At 46.6% G+C, this 27,999-nt stretch overlaps 4 protein-coding genes across 7 annotated transcripts; all 4 read left to right on the forward strand.

Moving 5' to 3' along the window:
- Nucleotides 1–414: 414 nt before the first annotated feature.
- On the forward strand, nucleotides 415–5,301 carry LOC127766816 (3-ketoacyl-CoA synthase 10). Its single transcript, XM_052291969.1, has 2 exons — nucleotides 415–901; nucleotides 3,825–5,301. The coding sequence occupies exons 1-2, from the start codon at nucleotides 491–493 to the stop codon at nucleotides 5,040–5,042; spliced, it is 1,629 nt and encodes a 542-aa protein (XP_052147929.1). The 5' UTR covers nucleotides 415–490; the 3' UTR covers nucleotides 5,043–5,301.
- A 1,071-nt stretch (nucleotides 5,302–6,372) lies between these two features.
- Nucleotides 6,373–12,187, forward strand: LOC127767617 (protein FAR1-RELATED SEQUENCE 5-like). 4 transcript variants are annotated; one of them, XM_052293007.1, is made up of 8 exons: nucleotides 6,373–6,941; nucleotides 7,755–7,857; nucleotides 7,939–9,807; nucleotides 9,893–9,952; nucleotides 10,471–10,540; nucleotides 10,967–11,061; nucleotides 11,144–11,388; nucleotides 11,554–12,187. In XM_052293007.1, exons 1-6 carry the CDS (start codon nucleotides 6,856–6,858, stop codon nucleotides 10,987–10,989), a joined length of 2,211 nt encoding a protein of 736 aa, XP_052148967.1. In that variant the 5' UTR covers nucleotides 6,373–6,855; the 3' UTR covers nucleotides 10,990–11,061; nucleotides 11,144–11,388; nucleotides 11,554–12,187. The 4 variants fall into 4 exon arrangements, with proteins under 4 accessions (XP_052148967.1, XP_052148969.1, XP_052148966.1 ...); XM_052293009.1 differs by having other exon boundaries at nucleotides 7,747–7,857; nucleotides 11,144–12,187; XM_052293006.1 differs by having other exon boundaries at nucleotides 11,144–12,187.
- Nucleotides 12,188–13,239: 1,052 nt separating this feature from the next.
- On the forward strand, nucleotides 13,240–18,653 carry LOC127765866 (ABC transporter B family member 19-like). Its single transcript, XM_052290831.1, has 9 exons — nucleotides 13,240–13,756; nucleotides 13,850–13,904; nucleotides 13,994–14,169; nucleotides 14,254–14,418; nucleotides 14,511–14,806; nucleotides 14,925–15,241; nucleotides 15,338–15,561; nucleotides 15,652–17,544; nucleotides 18,026–18,653. The coding sequence occupies exons 1-9, from the start codon at nucleotides 13,352–13,354 to the stop codon at nucleotides 18,371–18,373; spliced, it is 3,879 nt and encodes a 1,292-aa protein (XP_052146791.1). The 5' UTR covers nucleotides 13,240–13,351; the 3' UTR covers nucleotides 18,374–18,653.
- A 2,123-nt stretch (nucleotides 18,654–20,776) lies between these two features.
- Nucleotides 20,777–25,292, forward strand: LOC127765049 (uncharacterized). Its single transcript, XM_052289847.1, has 5 exons — nucleotides 20,777–20,905; nucleotides 22,491–23,176; nucleotides 23,457–23,834; nucleotides 24,047–24,138; nucleotides 24,331–25,292. The coding sequence occupies exons 2-5, from the start codon at nucleotides 22,529–22,531 to the stop codon at nucleotides 24,932–24,934; spliced, it is 1,722 nt and encodes a 573-aa protein (XP_052145807.1). The 5' UTR covers nucleotides 20,777–20,905; nucleotides 22,491–22,528; the 3' UTR covers nucleotides 24,935–25,292.
- Nucleotides 25,293–27,999: the final 2,707 nt, after the last annotated feature.

Below are 27,999 nucleotides of genomic sequence, written 5' to 3' on the forward strand. Positions count from 1 at the left end.
TTGTTTTCAGTGAACTTTTTTTTTAAATGTGGAGTTAAAGAATTCATTTTAATAATTCAGTGAATAGGCTGAAAAGAACAGAGAGAGTACAGCGTATCCATGCACATTTTTTCTTTATAGACAGTGCTGGTGTTTGCACATGTTCTGTAGTAGTAGTTATTACTGCTACAAAGTCAGTGATCAGTTAAGCCAAAGCTGTGGCCATGAATTTGCTATGCTAGCAGTATGATTCCAGTACTTGCAGTTACAACATGGTGCACAGGCTCACAGCAAACAGATGCATGTATATGCAAGAACACCATGCATTGAGGCAGACCTTTCCTGGCTTGCTCTCTAAATGGCATTAACTGCCATCTACCCACCCACCCACCACCATCTCCTCCCCCAACCCCTGCACTGCTCTCCCTATATCTAAAGTCTCCGAGATCATCTCATCACTTCACTGCCTTCTCATTTGCTGCAGAAGGTGAAGGTGAAGGAGGAGGCGGCCATGGCGAGGGAGCAGGCGCTGCTGTCGACGGAGATCGTGAACCGCGGCGTGGAGCCGTCGGGGCCGGACGCCGGGTCGCCGACGTTCTCGGTGCGGGTGCGGCGGCGGCTGCCGGACTTCCTCCAGTCGGTGAACCTCAAGTACGTGCGGCTCGGGTACCACTACCTCATCAGCCACGGCGTGTACCTGGCCACCATCCCGGTCATCGTGCTCGTCTGCGGCGCCGAGGTCGGCAGCCTCAGCCGCGACGAGCTGTGGCGCAAGGTCTGGGGCGAGGCCACCTACGACCTCGCCACCGTCCTCGCCTTCCTCGCCGTCCTCGCCTTCACCATCTCCGTCTACATCATGTCCAGGCCTAGGCCCGTCTACCTCATCGACTTCGCCTGCTACAAACCAGCCGACGAACTCAAGGTAATACTACTTACTTAATTCCATGCTTAATCACGTATACACATATTCGGTAGTTCATCGGAGTAGATTAGTATTATATTACTAGTATTATGTTTAAATGAAAGCATATTATGCCAATGTGTGAAGCTCCTAGGATCTATGATTTGTTACTGCGCAAGAAACTTGTTCGTTCTAACATTTCAGATCTCACGTAAATTGAATCGGCCAAGGTTTTTATTCTGAAACAACAAAAGCATATTTCTGGTGCAAAAGGATAGATCGGATAAAACATATATATTGACGTTATACAAAGTACTCAAGGACTAAATGAAGGTCTCATATGGAGCTAGCATAGGATCGAATTTCATGATTCATGGAATCCACATGGTCCTTCAGTGATCTAGCCAACTGTTTTTCAAACAGAGCCATTCTTTTTTTTTTGAGACGAATCAAACAACGCAAATTAAAACTGCAAATATACTTTTGGATTTACCGGACGTAGTAGCTGAAATCTCAAAACTGTGAAAGCTATTCAAGGTGAAGTGTGAAGAGAAAACTCTTGGAACGTGTAAGCCTTGGGCCTCCTTTAATGGTTGAGCTAGCTAATGCTTGTCCACCTCATATAAGAGATAGCAAAAAGTCTACATCTCCAATAGATTGTCTCATAGCATATTGTTTAAAATGTTTTGGGTTTTACAATTCCTCTCACAATTTCTTTAGGAGCTTAGCTCTTGAAGAAGAGATAGTGCATTCTCTTTCCTTATCTTCTCTCTCTTCCACATCATACAAAAGCTGATGTGGAGATTTATGGGCTAGCTGACTCACCTTTGTTGGAGGAGGGCTTAGTATTAACTGCTGGATGAACTTGCATTGACAGCAACAAAAAAAAAAACTCATCATCAGTTGGGCTTTTAGTTGTGAATAACTATTGGTATAGTGGTGTCTATAGCTAGTACTACTCCGCATGGTCCTTTAATACGGTCATAATCCTTGCCAGCTACTACCAACTCAAATGCTTTTAATGTAGCACACATCCACTATTTGAGCACTGACAAATCTGCCCGGCACTGACTGAAATACCCGAGCCACGCTCATACGATTACTACCTCCATTTTACTTGACAGCCCTAGATAGAACCGGTGTGATTCGTCTTTTTTTTTCCTGAGATTTCACCACATTGGCATATTTGAAATCATCTTGAATTAAATTTTTAGAAATTATATCATTAGATCCATCATAAAAAAATACTTCCATACTTAGTATACGCTTGTTATTACTCCCTCCGTTTCAGATTATAAAATATTTTAACTTTGGTCAAAGTCAAACTTTTAAGTTTGACCAAGTTTATATAAAAAAATAGTAATATTTTTGATAAAAGATAAATTTATTATAAAAATATATTTAATAAAATATATTTAATTATTAATTTAATAAAACTAATTTGGTAATTTAAATATTACCATATTTGTCATATTTGTCTATAAACTTAGTTAAATTTGAAGCAGTTTGACTTTGACCAAAGTCAAAACATTTTATAACATGAAACGGAGGGATTATATCCTAACACAACGTTGTAAAATGTGCAATGGTCAAAGCAATATCTTAGAAATTGCAAAAAAAAAAAAAGAAGAACGGAGGTAGTGCTATTTTGTATGAATCAAATTCATTTATCATATATTGATTCTACACCTAATAAGTTTACACTAGATAGATGCTTTTCCTTGTGCCCGAGTGCCTCTGTTATCTTGTACTGTATGTTACTTTTAGTATAAATACTGCCATCATTCTCAAGTAAACAGTCTTTGACCACTGCTTTTTTTCCCTGATTACTCTATGTTGACTAAAGGAATGGTAATAAAATATTAACTGAATATTATAAAGTATTTACATGATATATTAGATCCAAAATTGATAAGAAGCTCCTCCTTAGTAGATACTCCAAAAGAAACTCTAGTTATATCTTTGCAGACTTAGGCCTGGTTTAGTTCTCCAATTTTTTTTCCCTAAAACATAACATTGAATCTTTAGACACATGCATGGAACATTAAATATAAATTACAAAAACTAATTGCATAGTTAGGGGGGAAATCACGAGATGAATCTTTTGAGCCTAATTAGTCCATAATTAGCCATATGTGCTACAGTAATCCACATGTGCTAATGATGGATTAATTAGGCTCAAAAGATTTGTCTCGCGGTTTCCAAACGAATTATGAAATTAGTTTTTTCATTCGTATCCGAAAACCCCTTCGACATCCGATGAAATATCTGATATGACATATAAAAAATTTCTTTTCACGAAACCGCGTTATGAAATTAGTTTTTTCATTCGTATCTGAAAACCCCTTTCGACATCCGGTGAAATATCTGATGTGACATATAAAAATTTTCTTTTCACGAACTAAATAGGGCCTTATATGCCACACATCACTAAGTTTTGGAAAACAGTTTGTTGGCTACCATTATTTTGTTGGAGTCTTGAATGCAAGTTAGGAGGCACCTTTGGTTGGGCCCCAGTCCTTGGAAGTGAATGGGCAGGGCAGGGTCGAAGTTATGACGAGCTGGTAGGATGCTTTCGGTTATGGCCAGGCCAGCCGGTGACTCGATCAGTCGATCGCTCTCACTTGCTCGTGTCATCAAATACGGTTGGGCGATTGGGCACACACATTCAATGAGCCGAACCGTATTATTAAACCGTAAATGTTTTGCGTGAGCACACATTTTCTTTTCGAAAAATGTTTTGCGTGAGCACACAAACCACAACCTGCACTATCCATGCATGCACGATGGATTTGAGTCAAACAACCAAGTTTACCCGGTTCGCATGCATGAAATTTCTTCGATTTCACTTGTTACTTACAGTTTGTAATCAGTTTGATGCATTATGGTACTAGCTGGTGATTTGTAAGCAAGGATGTGATTTTGCATGGACAATTGCTTGCAGGTGTCGAAGGCGGAGTTCATCGATCTGGCGAGGAAGTCGGGCAAGTTCGACGAGGATAGCCTGGCGTTCCAGTCGCGGCTGCTGGCCAAGTCTGGCATCGGCGACGAGTCCTACATGCCGCGCTGCGTGTTCGAGCCGGGCACCAACTGCGCCACCATGAAGGAAGGCCGCGCCGAGGCGTCCGCCGCCATGTTCGCCGCGCTGGACGAGCTGTTCGACAAGTGCCGCGTCCGCCCCAAGGACGTCGGCGTGCTCGTCGTCAACTGCAGCCTCTTCAACCCGACGCCGTCGCTGTCCGCCATGATCGTCAACCACTACAAGATGCGCGGGAACATCCTCAGCTACAACCTCGGCGGCATGGGGTGCAGCGCCGGCGTCATCGCGGTGGACCTCGCCCGCGACATGCTCCAGGCCAGCGGCGCCGGGCTCGCCGTCGTCGTGAGCACGGAGGCCGTCTCCTTCACCTGGTACGCCGGGAAGCGCCGCTCCATGCTCATCCCCAACGCCTTCTTCCGCGCCGGCTGCGCCGCCGTGCTGCTCTCCAACCGCCGCAGGGACTTCCACCGCGCCAAGTACCAGCTCGAGCACATCGTGCGCACCCACAAGGGCGCCGACGACCGCAGCTTCCGGTCGGTGTACCAGGAGGAGGACGAGCAGCGGATCAAGGGCCTGTCCATCAGCCGCGACCTCGTGGAGGTCGGCGGCCACGCGCTCAAGACCAACATCACCACCCTGGGCCCGCTCGTGCTCCCGTTCTCGGAGCAGATCCTCTTCTTCGCCGGCGTGCTCTTCCGCCACCTGTTCCCGTCCAAGACCTCCGCCCCGCCGCCGCCGTCCGCCGACGGCGACGCCTCCGCCGCCGCTCCCTACATCCCGGACTTCAAGCGCGCGTTCGAGCACTTCTGCATGCACGCGGCGAGCCGCGACGTGCTGGAGCACCTGCAGGGCAACCTGGGCCTCCGCGACGGCGACCTGGAGGCGTCGCGCGCCGCGCTCCACCGCTTCGGCAACACGTCGAGCAGCAGCATCTGGTACGAGCTGGCGTACCTGGAGGCCAAGGGCCGCGTCCGCCGCGGCGACCGCGTGTGGCAGCTCGCCTTCGGCTCCGGGTTCAAGTGCAACAGCGCCGTGTGGCGCGCCGTCCGCCGCGTGCGCCGCCCGGCGCGCAGCCCGTGGCTGGACTGCGTCGAGCAGTACCCGGCTCGCATGAACGCTTAAGCTGCAGTGGTAAGTATGCAGAGGCTAATGAACGGAAAATTACTGCAACGTCAAAAGACGGGATCGGCATGCGATGCCGGTTAAGGTTCAAGCTTGATTAATTTGTGTTGGTGTATTAGCAAGTCGGTTTATGAGCCATAGACTACCATAAAAGTTGTGCGAGACATGTGTACTGAACCAGTGTACGCGAGTTCGGTGATATGTGAACTTATCTACGTTTGATTCTATTATTTATACTGTCATATGCTACTTGAATTAACCTGGTGGCTGTTTATTAAGTGTTGCTGCAATGGACTGATAGTTGTTCAAGTATATGTGTTGTATTTGGTCCCTGGACTAGCAAGATAGGGAGCATAGCAAACATTTCCTTTTTTTAATAGAGTAATTTTTACAAAACTAAATATATTTTTATCAAACTATCACAAAACTTCACATTTAAGATGTTGTATTATTAAATTGTAGATTTAACACTGAATTTATCACAAAACTATAGATTTAAGATTAAGTATTACAAAACCACATATTTAACAATAAAATTATCATAAAACTATAATGTTTATAGTTAAAATTCTTAGCACCAATGTTATGATCAAGCTATAAACGTCCAAGTTACAAGTTTATAGCTCCTTGTCCCATATGCCTATAAGAATTAAAAGTAAGCTAAAAATGTTAAAATGGAAACGAGACGACTTACCATAATACCATATGGCCCTAGCATATTTCCGTTCCAACCCCAAAATATTTTGAAACTGATGGACTTTCAAGTTTTAATAAAATTTTAGGATGTCTCGCTAGTTTCTGCCTCATTGAACATGGGTGTATGAGTACGATGTTATGTATGTAGTGACGTGTGTATATACGTTACCACGCAATAAAAGAAAGACAACGTTGCATCACCAACTTTACTAAGTTTTCGGCTATTTTTACAGGTAATTTGCCTTGGCACACAATCCGAATTTTCCTCCAAAGAAAATCGCACACACAATCCACTCACTCCGTCTCCATTTTAAAATATCTGTCACTGTAAATATTCATATTTAAACTCTAAGCATTTTTTTCTAAAAAAAAGTACAAATGTTTAAAGGATTATATATTTTGAAAGTACATGATACTGACAGTTGAGATCGGACTAGAAACTTAGACTTTATCCGCCAGCTCATCAGACCCATAAGCCCACCAACGGCTTTCTGGCCCATAATCCCTCTTGGACGGCATAGACAGCTTTTGCTCTTTACGGCCCAACTACCCGAGTTGAGCCCAAGCGGCCCACCAAGCTGCCTCGCCCCACAACGAGGGGAGGCGGCTCTCGTGGCAAGCGGAGAGCGTTCGTCACTCGCATCTCCTCCGCCTCCGGTATCCAACCTCCCGCACCAAATCCCAATCCGGATCCCCCACGCTAAACCCTAGCTTTAAACCCCCGAATCCAACCAATCCCCGCGCCGATTCCCGCCATTTCGCGCACCTCGTGCCAGGATCTGCTCCTGGGCGGCGCTCTTTTAGAAAAAAACCTGGCAGATTTCGACTTCTGCAATGGAGCCCGTCGATTTCGGTGGGGGCAAAGGTTATGGAAGGAATCTCTGTCTGAGCAACGATCTGATCCTTCTGGAGTAAGGTTTTGTGCTGGGTGGATTTGGGATTCGATGTGGCTGGAGTTGAGCTCATCTCGGGGAGAAGGGATTCGGACGGTGTTTGATCTTTCTGTCGTGATTGCTTTGCTTCGGGTTTGCTCAGCGCTAGAAGATTTGCTCGCAGAATCCCGCGCGGAGTTTTGAAGAAAGCTTGGTATTTCCTGGTTCGTTGTGGTTTGTAAGCGATGCAGTTCGAGGACGGGGGAGATGTTCATGTTGGTGCCGGTGAGGGTGAAGATGGTGGCAGGGTCACAGTGGATGAGCTTACCAGGTGAAGAATTTTTCTTTCTTTTTTATTTTTACCGTATCCTACATTCAGCAGTTCAGCATCGAGATTTCATATGTGCAATGTTTGGGTGAAAAGCTAACGTGCCAAGCTAGTTATAACTGTAGCTAGGGCCTACCCTCCATAATATAGTTTTTTTTTTTTTGAAACCGTCCCTCCATAATATAGTGACCTAGTAACGGACGAGACATTTTATAGTACAATAAATCTAACATGCTCTTGTCTAGATTTATTGTACTATGAAATATTGAAATGTCTCATCCAGTACTAAGTTGCTATATTATTAGACGGAGGGAGTACGAGATATCACGAGAGAAGAGAGCTCTGGATGTTAGTACTATTTAGTACCCTTTTGCAGTTCTTTTCTTTTCCCAATTCTAGTCTTCTGTAGTTATGGTTAAGCGAGACCGGATTCAAATTTAGAAGAGTAACACTTCCTCGAGTCAGTATTACTTGTCGTTTCAGACAGGGAAATACTACTAAGTGCAAATCAATTCCACTACCTGAAACATCATATATTTCCGTCCGGAGGGAGTAGTAGCTGATCATCAATGCCTTTTCTCAGATCGGGTTATGAAAGCAATAAAATTATCAAAGGCTGTCTGTCGGTCCATGCATATGGTGGAATGTTAGTATTGCACACTGACTACTTAGCATGTTGGTGACTACTATACTACTCAGTACTATCAACATTCAGCAGCATGCTGGAAATTGATACAGATCATTTTCTCTTGAATCAAGGACTCAATTATTCATGGTAGTGAGACGATTCCTAACTTTTATGTTATAGTTTTTCAGATGCCTACGTTGTGGCATCAGTGCAAATGCGACGCCTCATATGCGCCGTGGACCAGAGGGACGGAGAACTTTATGCAATGCTTGTGGTATAGCATGGGCAAAGGTATTCTAATTGTTCTCCACCACTTATTGTCTATACTCGCTCCAATTCCAAATGTAAGTCGTTTTGGTTTTCTACATGCAGGGAAAAGTGCGAAAAGTTATTGATTCTGATACCCCCATGGATAATGCCATGTTTGCACAAATGGTTCCAGAACTTAGCATGGAATTCGATGACGAAGATAAAGCATATGAGTTCTACAACAGGTACGCTGGACATGTGGGATTCAGTGTTCGTAAAAGTTCATCGGACAAATCAGCTGAAAACATCACAAGGTCAAGAACCTTTGTATGCTCGAGAGAAGGTTTTCGTAAGGACAAGAAAGGAGCTAAGGAAGTTAAAAGACCACGGCCAGAAACAAGAATAGGGTGTCCTGCACGAATGTCAATTAAGATTACATCTGATGGTAAATATCGTATATCTGAATTCGTACCAGATCATAACCATCAGCCAGCACCCCCATCAACCATGCATATGCTGAGGTCTCAGAGAGTACTCACTGAGCTGCAAACAACTGAAGCAGACTCCTCAGAAGATTCAGCGACACCATCAAGGTTTTCTAGTTGCTCTTTGGTGAAGCAAGCAGAAGTAATTAGACATACCAATTTTCTCCCTGCTGAATACAGGTGCTCTCTTCGTTCAAAGCGCAAGAAAAATATGCAACCTGGTGATGCAGGAGTAACTGTAAAGTACCTGCAAAGCATGCAGCTAAGCAACCCTTCTTTCTTTTATGCTGTCCAGCTTGATGAGGATGACAAACTGACAAACATTTTCTGGGCCGATTCCAAATCTAGAACCGACTTCAGCTACTACAGTGACGTGGTTTGTTTGGACACAACCTACAAGATAAATGAACATAGCAGACCATTAACACTATTCCTTGGAGTGAACCACCACAAGCAAATCTCCATATTTGGTGCTGCCTTGCTTTATGATGAATCAGAAGAGTCTTTCAAGTGGCTATTTGATACATTCAAGATTGCTGCAAATGGAAAGCAACCAAAAACAATCTTGACAGATTGGTCTATGGCAGCAACTACGGCTTCTGCGATAACAGCAGCATGGCCTGGAACAGTTCATCGCCTTTGTCCATGGCAAGTGTACCAAAACTCTGTCAAGCACCTTAATCACACCTTTCAAGGCTCCAAAACATTTGCAAAGGATTTCGGAAAATGTGTTTATGACTACGATGACGAAGAGAACTTCTTGCTTGGATGGAATACTATGCTAGAGAAGTATGATCTACGAAACAATGAGTGGATTAAAAAAATATTTGATGATCGTGATAAATGGTCTCCAGTATACAATCGCCATGTATTCACTGCAGATATAAAAAGTTCTTTGCAGTCGGAAAGTGTTAGAAATGCCTTGAAGAAGTCCTTGAGTCCACAATTTGACCTGTTATCTTTCTTTAAGCACTATGAAAGAATGCTTGATGAGTATCGTTATGCAGAGTTACAAGCTGATTTTCATGCAAGCCAAAGCTTCCCTAGAATTCCTCCATCCAAAATGCTGAGACAGGCTGCTAACATGTACACACCAGTGGTCTTTGAAATTTTTCGCAGGGAGTTTGAGATGTTTGTCGATTCCGTGATTTATAGCTGTGGGGAGGATGGAAATGCATTCGAATATAGAGTAGCAGTAACAGATAGGCCTGGGGAACACTATGTTAGGTTTGACTCTGGCGACTTATCTGTTGTATGCAGTTGTAAAAAATTTGAAGCAATGGGTATCCAGTGTTGCCATGTGTTGAAAGTTCTAGATTTCAGAAATATAAAGGAGTTACCACAAAAATATTTCATGAAAAGATGGAAGAAGGATGTCAAGTCTGCAAGTACAGGCAATCAAGAACTTCTGAATGGAGGAGTTTCACAAATTCCCAGCTCTTATTTGAATGTTCCCGTGCCATTTATAGATCCACAACATGTGCAATCAAATAACGAGCTTAACCATGTAAGTTGATCAAATATAACTATTCATTAAGTTTATTTTTTATCCTTAGTAAAGGTTGAGGTTCAATATGCGTGATCAACTACAGGACACTTCTGTTTCTAACTCCCACCAGCAGGCCCTTCATGGAGGTGCACAGGGAAGTCAGGTAAGACCCCTTGGTAGAACTGAACTCACTTGTGCAATACTTAATTTCTAAAAGCAATATTGGTGCTTTTTCTCTTCTCATAGTATTTTGTATGCACCGCCTTCTGAGGCAAGCAATCCATTAAGTTTGTATGCACTCAAATTTTGTTAGAAAAATATTCTCAAGATCGCCACATTCCATGGTTGTATACGATTTGAGACCACTGGTGACAAAAGAATACGCTCACATCTTTTTGTGCATTTCTGGCTTTTAGATATACAGAAGATTAGTACTCCCTCCGTTTCACAATGTAAGTCATTCTAGCATTTCCCACATTCATATTGATGTTAATGAATCTAGACATATATATCTATCTAGATTCATTAACATCAATATGTATGTGGGAAATGCTAGAATGACTTACATTGTGGAACGGAGGAAGTATCTATTAATTGGAACACTCAATATAAGTAAATTAGACTCATGATTATATGGAAGATTTTTTTAATTTGCCTTTCTGACTTTTGGTTGTTTTACAGGGTTATGCTCCCTTAGCAGGGATTCAGCAGCAGCAGTTTATTGGAAATTTTCGCCTGAACCATGAAACAGGTTTCTTATGAAAAACAGAACTGGCGCTTTTGCCCTGTTCTTGTCTTCCAAAAACTTTTTTGCTCTGTTATTCCAAAGACAATGACACAAGACATCGAAACAGTCTCTAGTCTCTACCTTTACATCTCCCTTGTAAATTCTAATTCATATTTCGTAGCATCACAAATATACAAGCTCAATAGTTTTCAGGAAACTACGTTTAGAGTTTAAACGCTGTTGGACCTTGGAGGAAGTACCCGCTAAGACATAAGTCTGATTATTGGCCTAAAATAAGGTTGTATTATTAGCATATGTGATGTAGTATATACAGACATACAGTTCGTAGTTCTGGTGATTTTGCAGAAGCTTTCAATTGCTTCGCTGCCAAATGGCCACTTCAACCATGCCCTCTTTTAATCTAATGCTCTCACTGTTTCCAATTTTCAGTGTTGGCGTGGTGGATTATTTGAATTTCCTTATTAGGATCTTCTATTACTCTCATAGTAGTACCACTGCTAGAAAATGTCTTCTTAAAGAAAAAGGTACTTTCAGAATGCTACATGTTTTGGATAGCCATATTTCCACAACCTGACTGACGTCTGTGGTTACTGATTACCTAACCAGATAATCAAATCCATGTGCCTGCATTACTCAAAGGAAGACGATTTCCCACTGCGATGAACTATGTTGTCTCCTTGCCATTTGGAACAAGTTCAGTACAGAAGACAATCAAACTATTTTGCAGTCAGGTTTCAGCGTTGACGAGCGTACCATTGTCTGAATTACTCCACGTCTGCAAAAACATAATATGAAAAAGAGAAGCACAACCACAACCACCTGACGAAACAAAACTGAAATTTGAAGTACAGGTACTAGCAAATACTTCTACTTCTCCTGTCCAAATCATCGTATTACGCACTATCACACACACACACACACACGATCTACAGTACGCGGTAGAGATCAAGAAATGAGACGGCGTCAAAATGGGAACAAAAGATAGGAATAAGATAAGAAAATGATGTGTTGTTCAGTTCTTCGGTGAAGCTCTGAAGGATGTTCTTGGATTGCTCTCCTGGTCTGTCATGGGTGTTTCTGACGAATTTGATGATCGCTGTTCCTGAGACAATCAAACAAATTGCAGCCGATGGAAAAGATGGCCTTAATAAGCTGTTAATTCGTTGGCGTTGACAGCTTTGGTCACATCAAAATACCATTTCATCCCTTCCAGACTCTACATGTTTACTGATGAATCCACATCACAAAAATACACAAACGCTACCTCCAAACCAAATACATGAAGCCTAACAAGTTTCTACCTCCATTTGTCGAAGGTGTCGTTCTTTCTCTGTGTATATTTAGTTTAGACTAGGTATGCAATGACTCAAAAATTGCCATAGATTTACTCCTGCAGAGATGAACTGTAAAGAGAGTACAGCACATAATTATCAGTTCAGAAAAAAAGAAGAGTGAATAATCAAATCAAGTTTTTTTTTCTCTGAAAGCAATGTCAGATTTATACCTCAAAGACACGAGCAGATTGTCAGATTTAATACATAACGTCATTAACTTTCTTGACAAACATTTGGTCATTTGTCTTATTCAAAATTTCCATGCAAATATAAAAGTATTTAAGTCACGCTTAAATAATATTTGATGATAAATCAATTCACCACAAAATAAATAATAATTAAATATTTTTTTTAGTAAATTTCAGAATATTACAACTTTAGTGATAAAATTATCAGTTTGCTGCAACATTAACGATATTTTTTTAGTTTGCTATAACAACCGTGTGTAAAATTATCATAAAACTGTAACTTTTACGTTATATGCTGCTACAGTTGTCATCTATATATACTGTAGTAGCATATAATGTAAACATTGTAGTATTGTGATAAGTTCTTACGTTATTATTGTAGCAAATTGATAGTTTTGTAACTAAAATTGTAGTTTTCTGAAATTTAATCTATTTTTTAAAATAAGACGAATGATCAAATGTATAAAAAAAATCAGCAATGTCACACATTAAAACCTGAAAGAAGTACTAGGAATCCATCATAAAAAATCTTCACAAAGTCGAGAGGCTCAGAGCTCGCCCGGACACGGTCGGGCTGGCTATCTCGCGCGAAACGATCCAACGAAACAGCGCGCAGTGTCGAATCCGAGGGCCGCCTCCCGCCGGTGCCGTCCAAAGCCGCGCGCATCAGAAGCTACACCCTTTTTTATCGAACACCACGCCCACCAGGTGCTCGCCACCGTGCGTGCATGGACGACTTCTCCTTCTCCCACTCCGGCCCGCAAGGCGGCGGCCGCCACCGCCGGCGAGGTAGCCCCTACTCTGTCCCGGACAGCTCCACCTCCTTCGCCGCCGGGCTCCCCCCCTCCCCGCGCGGCGGCCCGCGGCGCCGGGATGTGGTCGTCGACGACATGTCGTGGCAGAGCTCAGTGTCCTGGCAGCCGGACACGTCGTGGGCGCAGCCCCACGGCCTCGGCGCCGCCGTCGGGCCCTGGGCGCCCGCCAGGATGGGGAGCGCCGGCCGCCGTGGCCCCGCGCTGTTCCGGCGGACGGCGAGGGAGTACTACGTGTCGAGGCGGTCCGCCCGCCCGCGCTACCGCGACGTCTCCTCGTCGGCGCACAGGCCCGTCGCCGCCGCCGCCGGCGGCGGTGGCGGCAGGCGGCTGGAGCTGCAGAGCGTGGTGACCGACGCGAGCCGCGCCATCGTCGTGGTGCCGAACACCTCCTTCGCCAGCAACGACGACAGCGTCGTCGTCGCCGACTCCGCCGTCTACTCCGCGCCCGGCCATGACGCCGGCGGAGGAGGACGAGCCATGGTGAGGTACAGCGACACCAACGCCGCCGCCGCCGCCTCCCGCGAGGTCTCCTTCTCGCGCGACAACCACGACCAGCTCTACGTCTCCGCGGCGCGGCGTGACCCGCCCAGCTTCGGCTACGACATCAGCGTCGCGTCCTTCAGCGGCCAGAGCCGGTACGAGGACGCCGTCGGCGACTACGACGATGACGACGACGAGATCGACGTGAGGGTCGGGAAGCCCGTCGGCGTCGCGGGGCTTTTCAAGTACTCGACGGCCATGGACATCGTCCTCCTCGTGCTCGGGTGCGTCGGCGCCATGATCAACGGCGGCTCGCTGCCATGGTACTCCTACCTGTTCGGTAACTTCGTCAACAAGATCGTCAACGTCGACAAGACGCAGATGATGAAGGACGTCAAGCAGGTCTCGCCGCGTGCATCGCCATGATCATTTCTTCGATTTCTCAGCTTCGATTCAAATCCGATCTTCTCATCTTCGTTTCTTGTTCGATGCCAGATTAGTGTGTACATGGCGTTCCTTGCTGCAGTTGTCGTCGTAGGAGCCTATCTTGGTGAGCATTTTTGCAAATTAATCATGAAAAAGTTCAATTCCTGGGAATCTCTTGAATCGAATTATGAGTTTCTAATTATGTGCGATCAGAGATCACCTGCTGGAGGATCATCGGCGAGAGGTCGGCGCTGCGGATGCGGCGAGAGTACCTGAAGGCGGTGCTGAGGCAGGAGATCGGATTCTTCGACACGGAGGTGAGCACCGGCGAGGTGATGCACAGCATCTCCGGCGATGTCGCCCAAATCCAAGAAGTCATGGGAGAGAAGGTAGAGCGCACACACAAAATTTACCCCCAAACACATATGTTCAAAGCTGACACATGACTAAAATCTTGTGCACATTTTGTAAAGATGCCAGGATTCGTGCACCACGTCTTCACCTTCGTCTTCGGCTACGTGGTCGGCTTCGCCAAATCGTGGAGGATCGCTCTCGCCGTCTTCGCCGTCACGCCTGCCATGATGGCGTGCGGCATGGCCTACAAGGCCATCTATGGCGGCCTCACCGCCAAGGAAGAGGTTTAGCAGCCGGCCACTCACTCTCTCGCTCTTGTACTGAAACCAAATTTGATGAATTGAAAGTTTGAAACCAATTTGATGGAATTTGGTAGGCATCGTACCAGCGTGCCGGCGACGTGGCGCAGCAGGCGATCAGCTCGATCAGGACGGTGATGTCGTTCGTCATGGAGGAGCGGCTCGCCGGCGAGTACGCCGAGTGGCTGGACAAATGGGCGCCGATCGGCGTCAAGATGGGGTTCGCCAAGGGCGCCGGCATGGGGGTGATCTACCTGGTGACCTACTCCCAGTGGGCGCTGGCGCTCTGGTACGGCTCCAGGCTCGTCGCCAACGGCGAGATCAAGGGCGGCGACGCCATCGCCTGCTTCTTCGGCGTCATGGTCGGAGGAAGGCACGCACATCAACCTCCTCGCACCGCTTCTTGTTGTCGTCAATGGCGCCGGTCGCCGGAGTTTCGTGGTTGGTGTGGTGGTGATCTCTGATCTCGGAATGGTTGTGTGTGTGTGCAGGGGCTTGGCGCTGACGCTGTCGTACATGGCGCAGTTCGCGCAGGGCACGGTGGCGGCGGGGCGGGTGTTCGAGGTCATCGACCGGGTGCCGGAGATCGACGCGTACGGCGCCGGCGGGCGGGCGCTGCCGGCGGTGAAGGGGCTGATGGAGTTCAAGGACGTGGAGTTCGCGTACCCGTCGCGGCCGGACGCCATGGTGCTGTACAACCTCAACCTGGTCATCCCCGCCGCCAAGACGCTGGCGCTCGTCGGCGTCAGCGGCGGCGGCAAGTCCACCATGTTCGCGCTCATCGAGCGCTTCTACGACCCGACTCGAGGTGAGAGGGAATGGCCATTGACGCGCACCCAGAGCACGACCATGGCGAGATCGTCGGTGATCGATGACGAAGCTTTTGCGTCCGTGGGGTGTGCAGGGTCGATCACGTTGGACGGCCATGACCTCGCGTCGCTGAACCTCCGGTGGCTCCGGTCGCAGATCGGGCTCGTCGGGCAGGAGCCCGTCCTCTTCTCCACCTCCATCATCGAGAACGTCATGATGGGGAAGGAGAACGCCACGCGCCACGACGCCATCTCGGCGTGCGCCATGGCCAACGTCCACACCTTCGTCCTCGCCCTCCCCGACGGCTACGACACTCAGGTCACACTGACACACACAAACTAATCAACCATTAATCTCACGGATTATCTGTTAATTAATCATAGATAATATAATATGTGTGTTAATTAGGTTGGGGACCGTGGGGCCCAGCTGTCGGGGGGACAGAAGCAGCGGATCGCGCTGGCGCGCGCCATCATCCGCGACCCGCGTATCCTGCTGCTGGACGAGCCAACCAGCGCGCTGGACACCGAGTCGGAGGCCGTGGTGCAGCAGTCCATCGACCGCCTCGCCGCCGGCCGCACCGTCGTCGTCATCGCGCACCGCCTCGCCACCGTCCGCAACGCCGACACCATCGCGGTGCTCGACCGCGGCGCCGTCGTCGAGTCCGGCCGCCACGCCGACCTCATGGCCCGCCGCGGGCCCTACTCCGCGCTGGTCAGCCTCGCCTCCGACAGCGGCGGCGCCAGGCCAGACCTCGCCGGCGCTGCAGCGGCGTACACCAGCTTCACCGACGAGTCGGGGTACGACGTGTCGGTGTCCAAGTCGAGGTACGGCTTCCAGACGATTCGAGAAGAGGAGGAGAAGAAGGATTCGCAGGACGCCAAGGTGAGGGTCTCCGAGATATGGAGGCTGCAGCGGCGGGAAGGTCCATTGCTGATTTTGGGGTTCTTGATGGGCATACACGCCGGTGCGGTGTTCTCGGTGTTCCCGCTGCTGCTGGGCCAGGCGGTGGAGGTGTACTTCGACGCCGACACGGCGAGGATGAAGCGGCAGGTGGAGTACCTGGCCATGGCGGTGGTCGGCCTCGGCGTGGCCTGCATCCTGACCATGACGGGGCAGCAGGGGCTGTGCGGCTGGGCGGGCGCCCGGCTCACCATGCGCGTCCGGGACCGCCTCTTCCGCGCCATCATGCGGCAGGAGCCCGCGTGGTTCGATGAGGAGGACAACGCGATGGGCGTCCTGGTGACGCGGCTCGCGCGGGACGCCGTCGCGTTCCGCTCCATGTTCGGCGACCGCTACGCCGTGCTGCTCATGGCCGTCGGCTCGGCCGGCGTGGGGCTCGGCATTTGCTTCGGGCTGGACTGGCGGCTCACGCTGGTGGCCACGGCGTGCACGCCGCTGACGCTCGGCGCCAGCTACCTCAACCTGCTCATCAACGTGGGCGCCAGGTCCGACGACGGCGCGTACGCCCGCGCCAGCGGCATCGCCGCCGGCGCCGTGTCGAACGTGCGCACCGTCGCGGCGCTCTGCGCCCAGGGCAGCGTCGTCGGCACGTTCAACCGCGCGCTGGACGGGCCGGCGGCCAAGGCCAGCCGGAGATCGCAGCTCATGGGCGTCATCCTCGGGCTCTCCCAGGGCGCCATGTACGGCGCCTACACGGCGACGCTCTGCGCCGGCGCCCACTTCATCAACAATGGCGTGTCCACCTTCGGCGACGTGTCCAAGATCTTCCTCATCCTCGTCCTCAGCTCCTTCTCCGTCGGCCAGCTCGCCGGCCTCGCCCCTGACACCTCCGGCGCCCCGGCGGCCATCGCCGGCATACTAACCATCCTCAAGCGACGTCCGGCGATCACCGGAGACTCCACCAAGCGAAGGATCACGATCAAGGACGGGAAGCCCATCGACGTGGAGCTCCGGAAGGTGACGTTCGCGTACCCGTCGCGGCCGGAGGTGACGGTGCTGAGCGGCTTCTCGCTGCGGGTGAAGGCCGGCACGACGGTGGCGGTGGTCGGCGCGAGCGGGAGCGGGAAGTCGACGGTGGTGTGGCTGGTGCAGCGGTTCTACGACCCGGGCGACGGGAAGGTGGTGGTCGGCGGCGTGGACGCGCGGGAGCTTGACCTCAAGTGGCTCCGCGGCGAGTGCGCCATGGTGGGCCAGGAGCCGGCCCTCTTCAGCGGGTCCATCCGAGACAACATCGGGTTCGGCAACCCAAAGGCCTCGTGGGCCGAAATCGAGGAGGCCGCCAAGGAGGCCAACATCCACAAGTTCATCTCCGCCCTCCCCCAAGGCTACGAAACCCAGGTTAACTACTAAAAATTTCAAATCTAAGCATTCAAATATCTTCATAAATTATAGAGTACATTCCATAAAACATCCAAGTTACGTAAAAAAAATAAATTATCCAAGTTATATAAAACCGTAAATATTTTGACACGTGACACATAACCCTAAATACTATGGTACTAATATTTGATAAAACCACACCGTTAACCATTTCTGATACAATCCTATATCAAAATTTTAAAATGCAGGTGTAATATTTATATGATGGATAGAATCCTTATAAAATTGATATGTGATTGTAGAATTAAATAGTGTGGTTTTATGAAACTTAATCATGATACGTGAAGTTCTATGCCATATGCCAAAATCTATGAAGTTTTGTGTAATTTGGACCATAATACGTGTGGTTTGTAAAATTTACTCTAAACTACCATTTTGAAATGATTATTGGGTGAATTTCAGTTGAATTGTTGAACTGAAATTTCTTTGTTTTGCTTAGGTTGGGGAGAGTGGGGTGCAGTTGTCAGGTGGGCAGAAGCAGAGGATCGCGATCGCGCGGGCGATCGTGAAGCAGGCGAGGATACTGCTGCTGGACGAGGCGAGCAGCGCGCTGGACCTGGAGTCCGAGCGGCACGTGCAGGAGGCCCTGAGGAGGGCCTCGCGGCGCGCCACGGCGATCACCGTGGCGCACCGCCTCTCCACCGTGCGCGACGCCGACCGCATCGCCGTCGTCAGCGCCGGCAGGGTCGTCGAGTTCGGCGGCCACGACGCCCTCCTCGCCGGCCACGGCGACGGCCTCTACGCTGCCATGGTGAAGGCGGAGACGGAGGCACAAGCGTTCAAGTAAAAAAAAAAAAAAAGGTTATCTCGTTGCGGGGGGATTTGCAATTATGACACTGCAAATATTAATCTTTATTATAATGATACTAGACCTATATTTCATAGATACATATGGGCCCATTTATCATCCACTCGAAGTGTCAAAACAGCGAAGCCCCAATGTTTGCAGTGTGCTAAGTAATTTGGATACTGTGACATATTTTTTTGGTTTTAATTAGTGACTTGGGATATGCTGATTAAGTGATGATTGTTCCACTATATGTGTCAATATATAAATGACGGATATTATGCCGTATTTTTTTGGAATGATTTCTTAATTAGGTTGCTTGGGATATGCTGATTAAGTGATGATTGTTCCACTATATGTGTGTCAATATATAATTTTTCCGGTGATGTTACCAAGACCACGACATTAATAAAAATATGCAGAAGTATACGAATTAGATGGAATGTCCATGTTGACCATATATGAACTCTCGATACCTGACAATGATGCGGCAAAATGGGGAGAAAATATTATGAGGGGGAGAGATTGCAGCGAAGTAAGATGAGAGATCCTCTCTGATAAGACCTGCGAGCTGCTGTTTTGATGGCATTAGTTAAGCGAATTGATTTGGTCATGCCATCACCTTGAGATGGATTTGTTGAGCAACCTGGGTTGTGGATGACTGGATGGTGGAGCTGTTCCAATAATTGGGTGGTTTGCTCACACTCACAGTATTTTTTAAAAAAAATTTCACGGTAGTGCTTAGCATTATGAGGAACCAAAAGCAGATTGCATTAGCCAATTCAACAAACATCTTGCATAAGCACGATAAAAATGTCTTTGTCTTGAACAGAGATTATGATATTTCATTTGAAGTGGGGTTCATGCTGCTAGTAGTACTTGTTGAGGTCCAAGGGAGATTATTGCATTAATTAATTGTCTGATGCAATCCATTTTAACTAGAAATATATGGAGTACCAACTGTCTTTAATAGCATATATAAATCTGTAGATTATACAATATATATGTGATATTATCTCCAAGCTGACTAATGCTGTAACAAAACGGTTTAACCCTTAAACAAGCAACCTGTTCGTCCGCTGCAGAAATGAGAGTAGGGAATAAAGTGTCGTTTTCTCTAGAGGCTGACATTTCGTCACAGCACGATTGCTGATTCAACCCCTCTGGGCCTCTCAATTTTGTGAGGTCAGAGGTTTAGATCCTCCTTTATCCGTGAAAATAATTGCCCCTTATTGCAGGGTGCCAGGGTCCAATTTCTTCAGCTTTAGCCTGAATATAAGTACAGCCCATAATTCTTGGTGAAGCCAATTGCCCCTTATTGCAGGGTCCAATTTCTTCAGCTTTAGGCTGAATATAAGCACCTACAGCTCATAATTCTTGGTGAAGCCGTTAATGGAGTGATGCCGTTAAACACTTATCCTAACCTGCTACGGCATGATGGACAAATATATAGTATACAGTACCATCTCCATTTATTATCTACCAAATGCTCCCTACGCCTAACGGCCTAAGTACCAAGCCAACAACTGTTAGACGGTAGTTACTATTTCGGTAGTAGAACAGATATTTGTTTGTATACCCAATTATCGGCAGTTCGGTACTACTACTACTACTACTACTACTACTACTGGGTTCTGGCGTGATTACTCCCTTAATCTCGTTGCAAAATTCAAGCAGCTGTCCGGCACGAGCTTTTGCACTGAAAAATCTTTTCCCGTCACGTCGATCGCCATGAAAACCCCCCGTGGCCTCCACTAAAACAAAGCGAAACGATCGGTAGAAGAAGGCGCGCCGCGAACATGCGCGGATGAACTCGCGTCGTCGCAGCCACCCACCAACCAACCCAACCCGAGCCGAGCCCGGGTCAACCTGTCGACCGCGCAGCCCCGCGCGCGCTTGGGGGGGGGGAGGGGGGGGGGGGGCACACGCAAACGCAATCGGATATGCGCGCGCGCGTGCACGCGACCTCGCGGAAGACGGTGGAAGTGGGCACGCGCGGGCGCGAAGGCGAAGCGGCCGTGGACGCATGCGAGCCTTGACGCGCCCGGCGGTATGGCCTAATAACTGGCTGCCTCTGCCGCCGGCCGCGGCGAGGGATGGCATTGGCGTGGCGCGCGCGGTGGCGGGCTGACCGCCCATCGGCTGCGACGCGGACGCCGCACCGGTTCTGCGTTTGGTTCCGAGCTCGCCCCGGGGATCGGGACCTCCCTCCCACCCCACACGTTGTCCCCACTGACATGTGGGCCCGAGGTCCGTGGGGTCCACGTGTGAGTGACCAGCACAAAGTCGGGCCCGCGCGTCAGTGCGAGGTAGCAGCAACGTGCGGCCGCCACGCGGAGAGCCGGGGGATCTGACCCGAGGTGTCAGAGACAGTTATACGGGCAGTTGGTCGCCTCGTGTCGTCTACTACCTCGTCGCCCCCTTTTTATTCCTCCTCGGGAGAGCACAACCGCCGCTTGCCGACTCCGTCCTCCTCTCGTCTCCTCTCGACCTCTCCTCTGCTCCGAGCATCCGACTCCGCGCGGCCGAAAGGTATACTAATCGTCTCCCTCCTCCCCTCCCCACCCCACCACCTGTTCGATGGAATGCCGCAGCCAAAACAGCTGCCTCCCTGTATCGATTTTCGCTGCACGAATTTGATGCCGGGTTTCTCCTCCTGTGGCCGAGAAAGAAGTGTTCTTGTTCAATTGAGGGATTATTAGGCTGTTTCTTGATGGTTCTGTTGGTGCGCCCTGGTTCTTGTTCTCGGACCAAAGGGCGGAAAACCACGCGGATTGGGTAAATGGAAGTTCTTAGAGAAGGCTGTGGATAGATTATTTTAAGTTCTCTTGCGTCTTGCTTTCGTAATTTTTCTTTTCTGGGATAATCCTTCGGTTAAGAAATTCTTTCCTCAACAAGGAGGTGTAACTTAGTCCTTTGCTTTTTTTTCGGTTTCTTGTTTCGCGTACTAGGATTGCTTTCCTTCTTGGTAACCTCAAGGTACTATGTCAATCAACGCCTTCACTTAGTTTGGAGACCAAAGACCTCCGACAAGGACAATTTTGCTGGAGAATTTTTTTCTCATGGAAATTTTCGTGCAAGTGACTGTATGAGACATTAAATATCGTTTCTGTGCCAAATAACTAACAGAAGTTGGTTTAAGAGCCCCTCTACAAATGTTGGGCGTTGTAGATTTAGGAGTTGTATTCTGACCAAAATGCTCATCCCTCCCAAGAATTGCCGTTTCTTGGCTTGTTAGGTCTCTCCTTTCCTAGTAGCCATTAAGTCAAGAAATGAAGAAACCCATATAGGATGGTGTCTTCTTCCATGAATTAGGCAGTACATTTCTCACAGCCTCTCCCTAAGGAATTGAGGCATGGGAAATGGGAAAGTTGGTAGCTTTTGGCCTTTTAGGTGTCCACGTACCTGGCCATGAAGAGCTTCATAAGAATTATTAGTTGCGTTTTTAGTTGATGGGCCCTACAAAGCTTTGCTGGAAAGCTAAGAAACATTCATAAAGTCAATTTCTTTTCTTCTAATGCTTTCGCTTGTTCAGTTAAGGTCTCTCTGTGATGTGCATTGGAAGATATGTGATTGGACTTCTCTAGTTGGATATGCTGCTGTTGCAGGCGACTGTTCGGAAGGACATGTGTGGGATTTCTAATTGAATATGGAGTACATCACCAAAAAGAACAAACTTTGCTTCAGGCCTCCTTGTGATTTGGGTTCTACGTGTCCTTTTGGTGTTTGTCTTGTTGCGTTCTTCTTCAGACATGTGGCGAAATCTAGATTGCAAATGTTCTTGTCTTGGGACTCTAGAATTCTGGTCTAGAGTATATCTCTGTACGGTGTCCTTTCGTGGTTCTGATGCTTTGTCAAAGACTATTTTGTTTCTTTTCCTTTTTCCTTTAGAGTGGTCAAACTGTGTTGTGAAGCAGTAGATTACATGTTTCTCGGCCTCTTTTAACATATGTGATTTATTATTCGCTAACTTTTTTCAAAACAATAAATATCTGTATGGTTTCCTTTCGTAGTTCTGATGCTTTGTGAGTGGTCAAACTGTGTTGTTAAGCAGTATTACATGTTTTTTTTTCCCTTTTTTAACATATGTGATTTATTATTCGGTACCTTTTTTCAGAAAAAAGAAGAAGAAGAAGAATAAGCTGGCTTGAAGATATGGCATCTCTTACTCCAGGGGTACTGTTAAAAGTACTAAAAAATATAAATTCTGATGTGAAAGTATGTGGAGAATATCGGTCCATTCTTCTCCAAGTTATAAGCATAGTTCCTGCAATCACTGGTTCAGAACTTTGGCCAGACCATGGTTTCTTTATAAAAGTTTCAGACTCGTCGCACTCAACGTATGTTTCTTTATCGAAGGAGGATAATGAACTCATCTTATCAAACAAACTTCAACTTGGACAGTTCATATATGTTGAAAAGGTCCAATCTAGTATCCCTGTCCCAGTTCTTGTTGGGGTTCGACCTGTTCCAGGAAGGAACCCTTGCATTGGAAATCCAAAGGATTTGATGCAGATGTCAACTCCCACTGGGATTTCAGAAGCATTGGCTCATCAACGGAAGGCTACAAAGTCAGCTGAACTGTCTGAAAGTGAAAAGGAGAACTCTCAGAGGAAGGTAGTCATCAAAGAGCAGAAGGCAGTTGTAGCTTCACGTTACATGCTTGGGATATCTAGCAACAATAGCAAAATTACCAATCTAAACTCCAGCATAGATAGTGACAAAAGTAATGGAGGAAGTAGCATATGTTCTGCAAATCAGAAGTCAGCTCCGACAAAATTCAAACAAGAATCAAAACCTCAGGTACGTTTAAGTGCGTAGGTTTAATTTACATTTGAACTAAGATGCTACTATCAGCCAAAACATGGCCTTTACTATATATTGTCTTTGACAATCCCCGTGCATTTCCATAGTGATGAATCATTCCATTTACTATGGGTCTTTGAGATGAGCAAAATTGTACTAATGGTATTTGAATGACATCTGCTATATTCGAGTTCTTTTATTCTAAAATGAACAAAGATAGGAAGCACAAAAGCATCTCTAGGATGGTTACTGATTTCATTTGCTGCTAATATTGCAGGAACGGCCAAATACTCCATCTCGCAGTCCTGCTAAGATAGTTTCTGCAAAACAAGAAATTAACAAGGACACACGCAAGACTAGCGCTTCTTCACCCAGTCAGAATGGCTCAGCTGTAGTGAAGAAGCAAATGTCAAAGGACAGCAAAAAGGAGTCTGCATCTGAAAAAAACTCACCACCAAAGCTTTATAAGACTTCACCACCAACACCAACACCAACACCACCACCGCCTGCAATGACTTCACCACCAAAGCTCAATTTGGCAGCAAAGCCTAATGGTACTTCCGGTACAGTTACTTCTACGCCGACTGTTAAACGAAGAGTTACTGAAACTGTCTCCTGGGACTCTCTTCCAACAAGTCTAATCAAGTCAGTAAAGGTATATTAACCCATTATATTTTTTAGGCCATCTTCGTTTAAAAAATCGAGCATAAATCATGACTTGATTATATACCGTCTACATGACTGTATTACATGGGCATGCATGAAGCCATGAACTGCAAACTATTATTTGAACCATTCCATGTAAATACGAAAAGAGGCTTCACGAAGTTCTAATCCATGCTGCATACATTTCTTTTGTGTGAATAGGTTGTTGCAAGGAGGAAGACTATTGCTCTTGTAGTAGCAGCTGAGGCTCAAAGGGAGGCTACTGCAGCGGCCTCACTTCTTAAAGGCCTTGGGTAAGTAGTTCTATGCTGAATTCCTGTTAGCTCAGGTGTTTCTTTTACAGCTATTCCAGCTGGTGTAGTTGGTGTCCCCCTGTTCCCTTTTTGTGCAAATCCTTTCCAAAGTGTCAAACACCTTTTACTTGAAACTATATACTGTACTCTTGCTACTGAACGTAAGAACTAATGTCTGTGTCTGTTTTTCAGAATATTCGCTGAGATCAGAAAGTCCGCTGAGGAGGATCCACATGCTGCAATTACCAAGTTTTTTCAGCTAAACCGGCTTATCATTCAGCAAAGTGTTTTTTGGAAAGATTACTCATCAGAGCCTGTCAAAGAATCTCGGCCAGAGAAGGAAAAGCCATCAAGGAAAGCCTCTGCATCTCAGAACAAAGCTGTTGCAGGTAGTACGGCAAAGAACTCTGACGATGCTTACACAAGTGAAAAGATTGACTGGGCCAGAGAGGATGGTTTCAAGGAGATCTCCAGATCATGGATTATTCTAAAGAAAGAATCACAGTCATGGTTTCTCAGTTTCTTGGAAGATGCTCTTGAAGCTGGATTCAAGTTCGAGGGCCAAAACAAGAACACCAGAGAACGAGTAAGAGGGCACTCCAAGGGCGGAGACGGGCAAATCGCGGTTCGGTTGTCGCAACTGAAGGAGACGAGTAACTGGCTCGACCAGTTGCATAGTGAGGTTGATAAATCTCAAGATGCTTTGGTTGAAACCATTGAGCAGCTGAAGCAGAAGGTGTACACCTGCTTACTTGGGACTGTCGAGACTGCGGCATCAGCACTTGAAGCCAGGTAGATGCTGTCACAGGGGCTCAGGGCTGGTTGTGTTTATTTTTTGGCTTGGAACCAGCTGAAGGGAGTACTCTGCTGTAACAGAACTGCAACACACAATATGATCGATCCTGATGCCAAGGAGAGTGAAGGAATCGATCATCTAAGTTATTTATTCCACTTGTACAAGATGACGTAGGGAGTGATTGAGGTGTAAATAGCCGCTGTGTGTGTGTGTGTCCATTTTAAGTTATGCATTAATTTATTCATTTTGGGCAGTGGTCATGTTGCTGTTGCGTGTTGGCAAATCTCCGATACTCTTCATGTTTGCTCAATACGAAGTACAAATCTGAAAGCTTTGCAATTTTCACCTTGCATCAAAATGGATAAACTGTGTGTGTTGGTATCAAGTCATGCTGGGTTTGCAGAACATATCAGCCTCCCTTTTGCTGTCAGCGTCACTTGATCCGTATTATGTTGTATGCAAGTTTGTCAGAACGGGTGACATATTTGAGAGGAGTATCCGTGCTCATGGTCAATAACAGTATAACATAACGACAGTTTAGCAAGAGTGCAGAAACTTAACAGAGGTAATTAGGTGGAGGCTGTTCTTTGGTCCTGCGTGACATCCAGACCTTTTTTGTCGATGAAGCTTTCGGCTGGACGGACCACCGCGTGAGCTTGCAAGGCACAGAGATGGTGGGCTCGGATCGGATGGATGCAGCAGTGACATCCTGATGTGTGTGCAGCTGGAAAGCTCCGGGGGGGAAGCTGCTTTCGAGCTGTGAAAGCTAAGCCAGTGGCCGCTGCGCGTGTATCTCGCCGAGGAATGCACGCACGAAAGCGATCGAGACCCGGGCCGCACGACGCGGCGACGGCAGAACAAATATGGGCCTCCGAGCTGGAGAGGCCGGCCCATCAGCATGGAGGCCAGGTACGGCCTGGTCCACTTTGGCTTAGAATTCAGCCCGAAAGGCGGGGCTCGGAGAGACAAGGGCCTGGCCCAGCTGGCCGGTGTGCGTGCACGTGCAGTAACAAAAGCGGAAAAAAAAAGGAGGATACGGTCACATGGCCAACCGCGTGCCTGAATCTCCTATATGCAACAATATCGTGACACATAGGAAGGATGGGGCCAATTAAACTTGGACAGACTCGACGGTGTACCGTACCATGTTGACGACTTGTTCAATTCACCGATCGATCGATCTGCGGGCGGCGCGCTCGCGAAGACCCATGCACGCACCGGCCAGGAAGATGGACAGCTAGCTAGCTCGATCGATCGATCGGCGGATTACTGTACGAGAGATATTAGACAGCCGCGCGCGCGCATGCGCCACCGATACGGTGCATGCGCGTTTTCATGCAGGCACAGCTAGCGCGATTCCGGACTTCACTTGTCGGTGCGGTGCTGCATATGCATGCGCCGTACGTACGTACGCTCGCCAGATCAGAGCTAGTGGTCGACCGCAGTATACAAGCACAGACAGGGGCGGATCCAACGTGGATACCCCCTAAGCCCCCTTCAATTTTTTCATCATAGTTGATAAGATAGGAGATGCTAAAGGTCTTATAGTAGCATTTTAGCATAGTTTAACACTGAGATTATATGTTTATATCAGTGTCTCAGTATGTTGAGTCTCCGAACTTTTTATTTCTGGATCCGCCACAGAGAGATGCATGGCATGCGTACGTCAGGGCCCGCGCGCCCGGGTCAGCTGCTGGATGCATTCTGCCGCGCGCGGCCGTTGAACACCGGCCATATATGCCAAACGTCAAGTTTTCCATTTTCTATACTACCTTAATTTGGCCAGGCCACGTACTAGCTGTATTTATCGTGCATATGATTAGGGGTGTCAATTTCCCGGTGAGGGGCGTATATGTTACTGTTCAGTTACTACACTAATATATATATACGTACATATACTATGTGTACATATGGGTAATATATATTAATCTATACTCCCTCTGTCTTAAAATTTAAGCATTTTTTATCTCGACACGGTCCTTGAGATGCTACTTTGACCAACAATATCTATAAAAGTAAGATGTCGTTTTAAATAAAAAGAGTTACATATTATGATAGTTTGTTTAATAATAAATCCAATAACATCAATTTTACATGATTGATCTTTTTTATTTTTTCTATTAACAGCCAAAGTTTAAAATGTTTAACTTGACACTATGCTAAAAATGCTTATATTTTAGGACGGAGGAAGTATATACTTTGAATACGTACATGCATGTACTGGTAGCTGTCAGAGAGAATTGCTAGATTTCAGTCACCTCAAAAGAAATTTTTAGTCATTTAAAAGAAGGGGGTATTTAATTTTTTGTCATTTTTAAGATGTGGTAATTAATAATTTGCCACCCGTAATCTATGACATGTGGGCCCTCGTATGTCTATGGCATACGGGCTTAGTGATAAATTTTTAATTGTCACTTGTAAGAGTGGAAAATAGTTAATTATTCCTCTAAAGATATTGCACACTCTGCCTAAATTTGCAGTGATGTGCAACAAACGATTTTGTTTTTTACTGCAGTTTGATGTTATGTATGGTTTTTCTTTATTTTTTTTCTATGTTGGAGTCTTTCTCATTTAATTTTGTAAATCTTTATGTGTTATAGGTTTACTTCATTTTATTTTATATATATATATATATATAAAATAATATTGTACGATTATTGGGCACTGGTAATTAATACTAATTAAGTAATATGGAAGTGATGAGAATAGTTTATCATCCGAAGAATACGAAAAGTAGTGACTGAAAATTTTAGGCACCTGAAATCTAGACAGACACTCTCGTATTACGATATTAATCCTGGTCCTATATATATCGCTTATATACCATTCATAATCAGTACTCCTTCCGTTTTTCGTTTTAGGTTATAATATGTTTTGACTTTGGCCAAATTCAAACTGCTTTAAATTTGACCAAGTTTATAGAAAAAAATAATATTTTCGACTAAGATAAATTTATTATAAAAATATATTTAATTATTAATTTAATAAAACTAATTTGGTATAAAATTACTATATTAATATTTGTCTATAAACTTAGTCAAACTTTAAACAATTTGACTTTGACC

Source organism: Oryza glaberrima, chromosome 3 (genome assembly GCF_000147395.1).
Source record: "Oryza glaberrima chromosome 3, OglaRS2, whole genome shotgun sequence".
NCBI lineage: Eukaryota > Viridiplantae > Streptophyta > Magnoliopsida > Poales > Poaceae > Oryza > Oryza glaberrima.

Excerpts from the sequence above, each read along its gene's own strand:
- LOC127766816 (XM_052291969.1), top strand. The coding sequence starts at position 491 with ATGGCGAGGGAGCAGGCGCTGCTGTCGACGGAGATCGTGAACCGCGGC. Across the intron at positions 902-3,824 it reads AACCAGCCGACGAACTCAAG|GTGTCGAAGGCGGAGTTCAT; the intron begins GTAATACTACTT and ends AATTGCTTGCAG.
- LOC127765866 (XM_052290831.1), top strand. The coding sequence starts at position 13,352 with ATGGTGAGGTACAGCGACACCAACGCCGCCGCCGCCGCCTCCCGCGAG. Across the intron at positions 13,757-13,849 it reads TGATGAAGGACGTCAAGCAG|ATTAGTGTGTACATGGCGTT; the intron begins GTCTCGCCGCGT and ends GTTCGATGCCAG. Across the intron at positions 15,242-15,337 it reads CTTCTACGACCCGACTCGAG|GGTCGATCACGTTGGACGGC; the intron begins GTGAGAGGGAAT and ends TGGGGTGTGCAG.
- LOC127765049 (XM_052289847.1), top strand. The coding sequence starts at position 22,529 with ATGGCATCTCTTACTCCAGGGGTACTGTTAAAAGTACTAAAAAATATA. Across the intron at positions 23,835-24,046 it reads GTCTAATCAAGTCAGTAAAG|GTTGTTGCAAGGAGGAAGAC; the intron begins GTATATTAACCC and ends TTGTGTGAATAG. Across the intron at positions 24,139-24,330 it reads TCACTTCTTAAAGGCCTTGG|AATATTCGCTGAGATCAGAA; the intron begins GTAAGTAGTTCT and ends TCTGTTTTTCAG.
- LOC127767617 (XM_052293006.1), top strand. The coding sequence starts at position 6,856 with ATGCAGTTCGAGGACGGGGGAGATGTTCATGTTGGTGCCGGTGAGGGT. Across the intron at positions 9,808-9,892 it reads CAAATAACGAGCTTAACCAT|GACACTTCTGTTTCTAACTC; the intron begins GTAAGTTGATCA and ends GATCAACTACAG. Across the intron at positions 10,541-10,966 it reads TCGCCTGAACCATGAAACAG|TGTTGGCGTGGTGGATTATT; the intron begins GTTTCTTATGAA and ends TCCAATTTTCAG.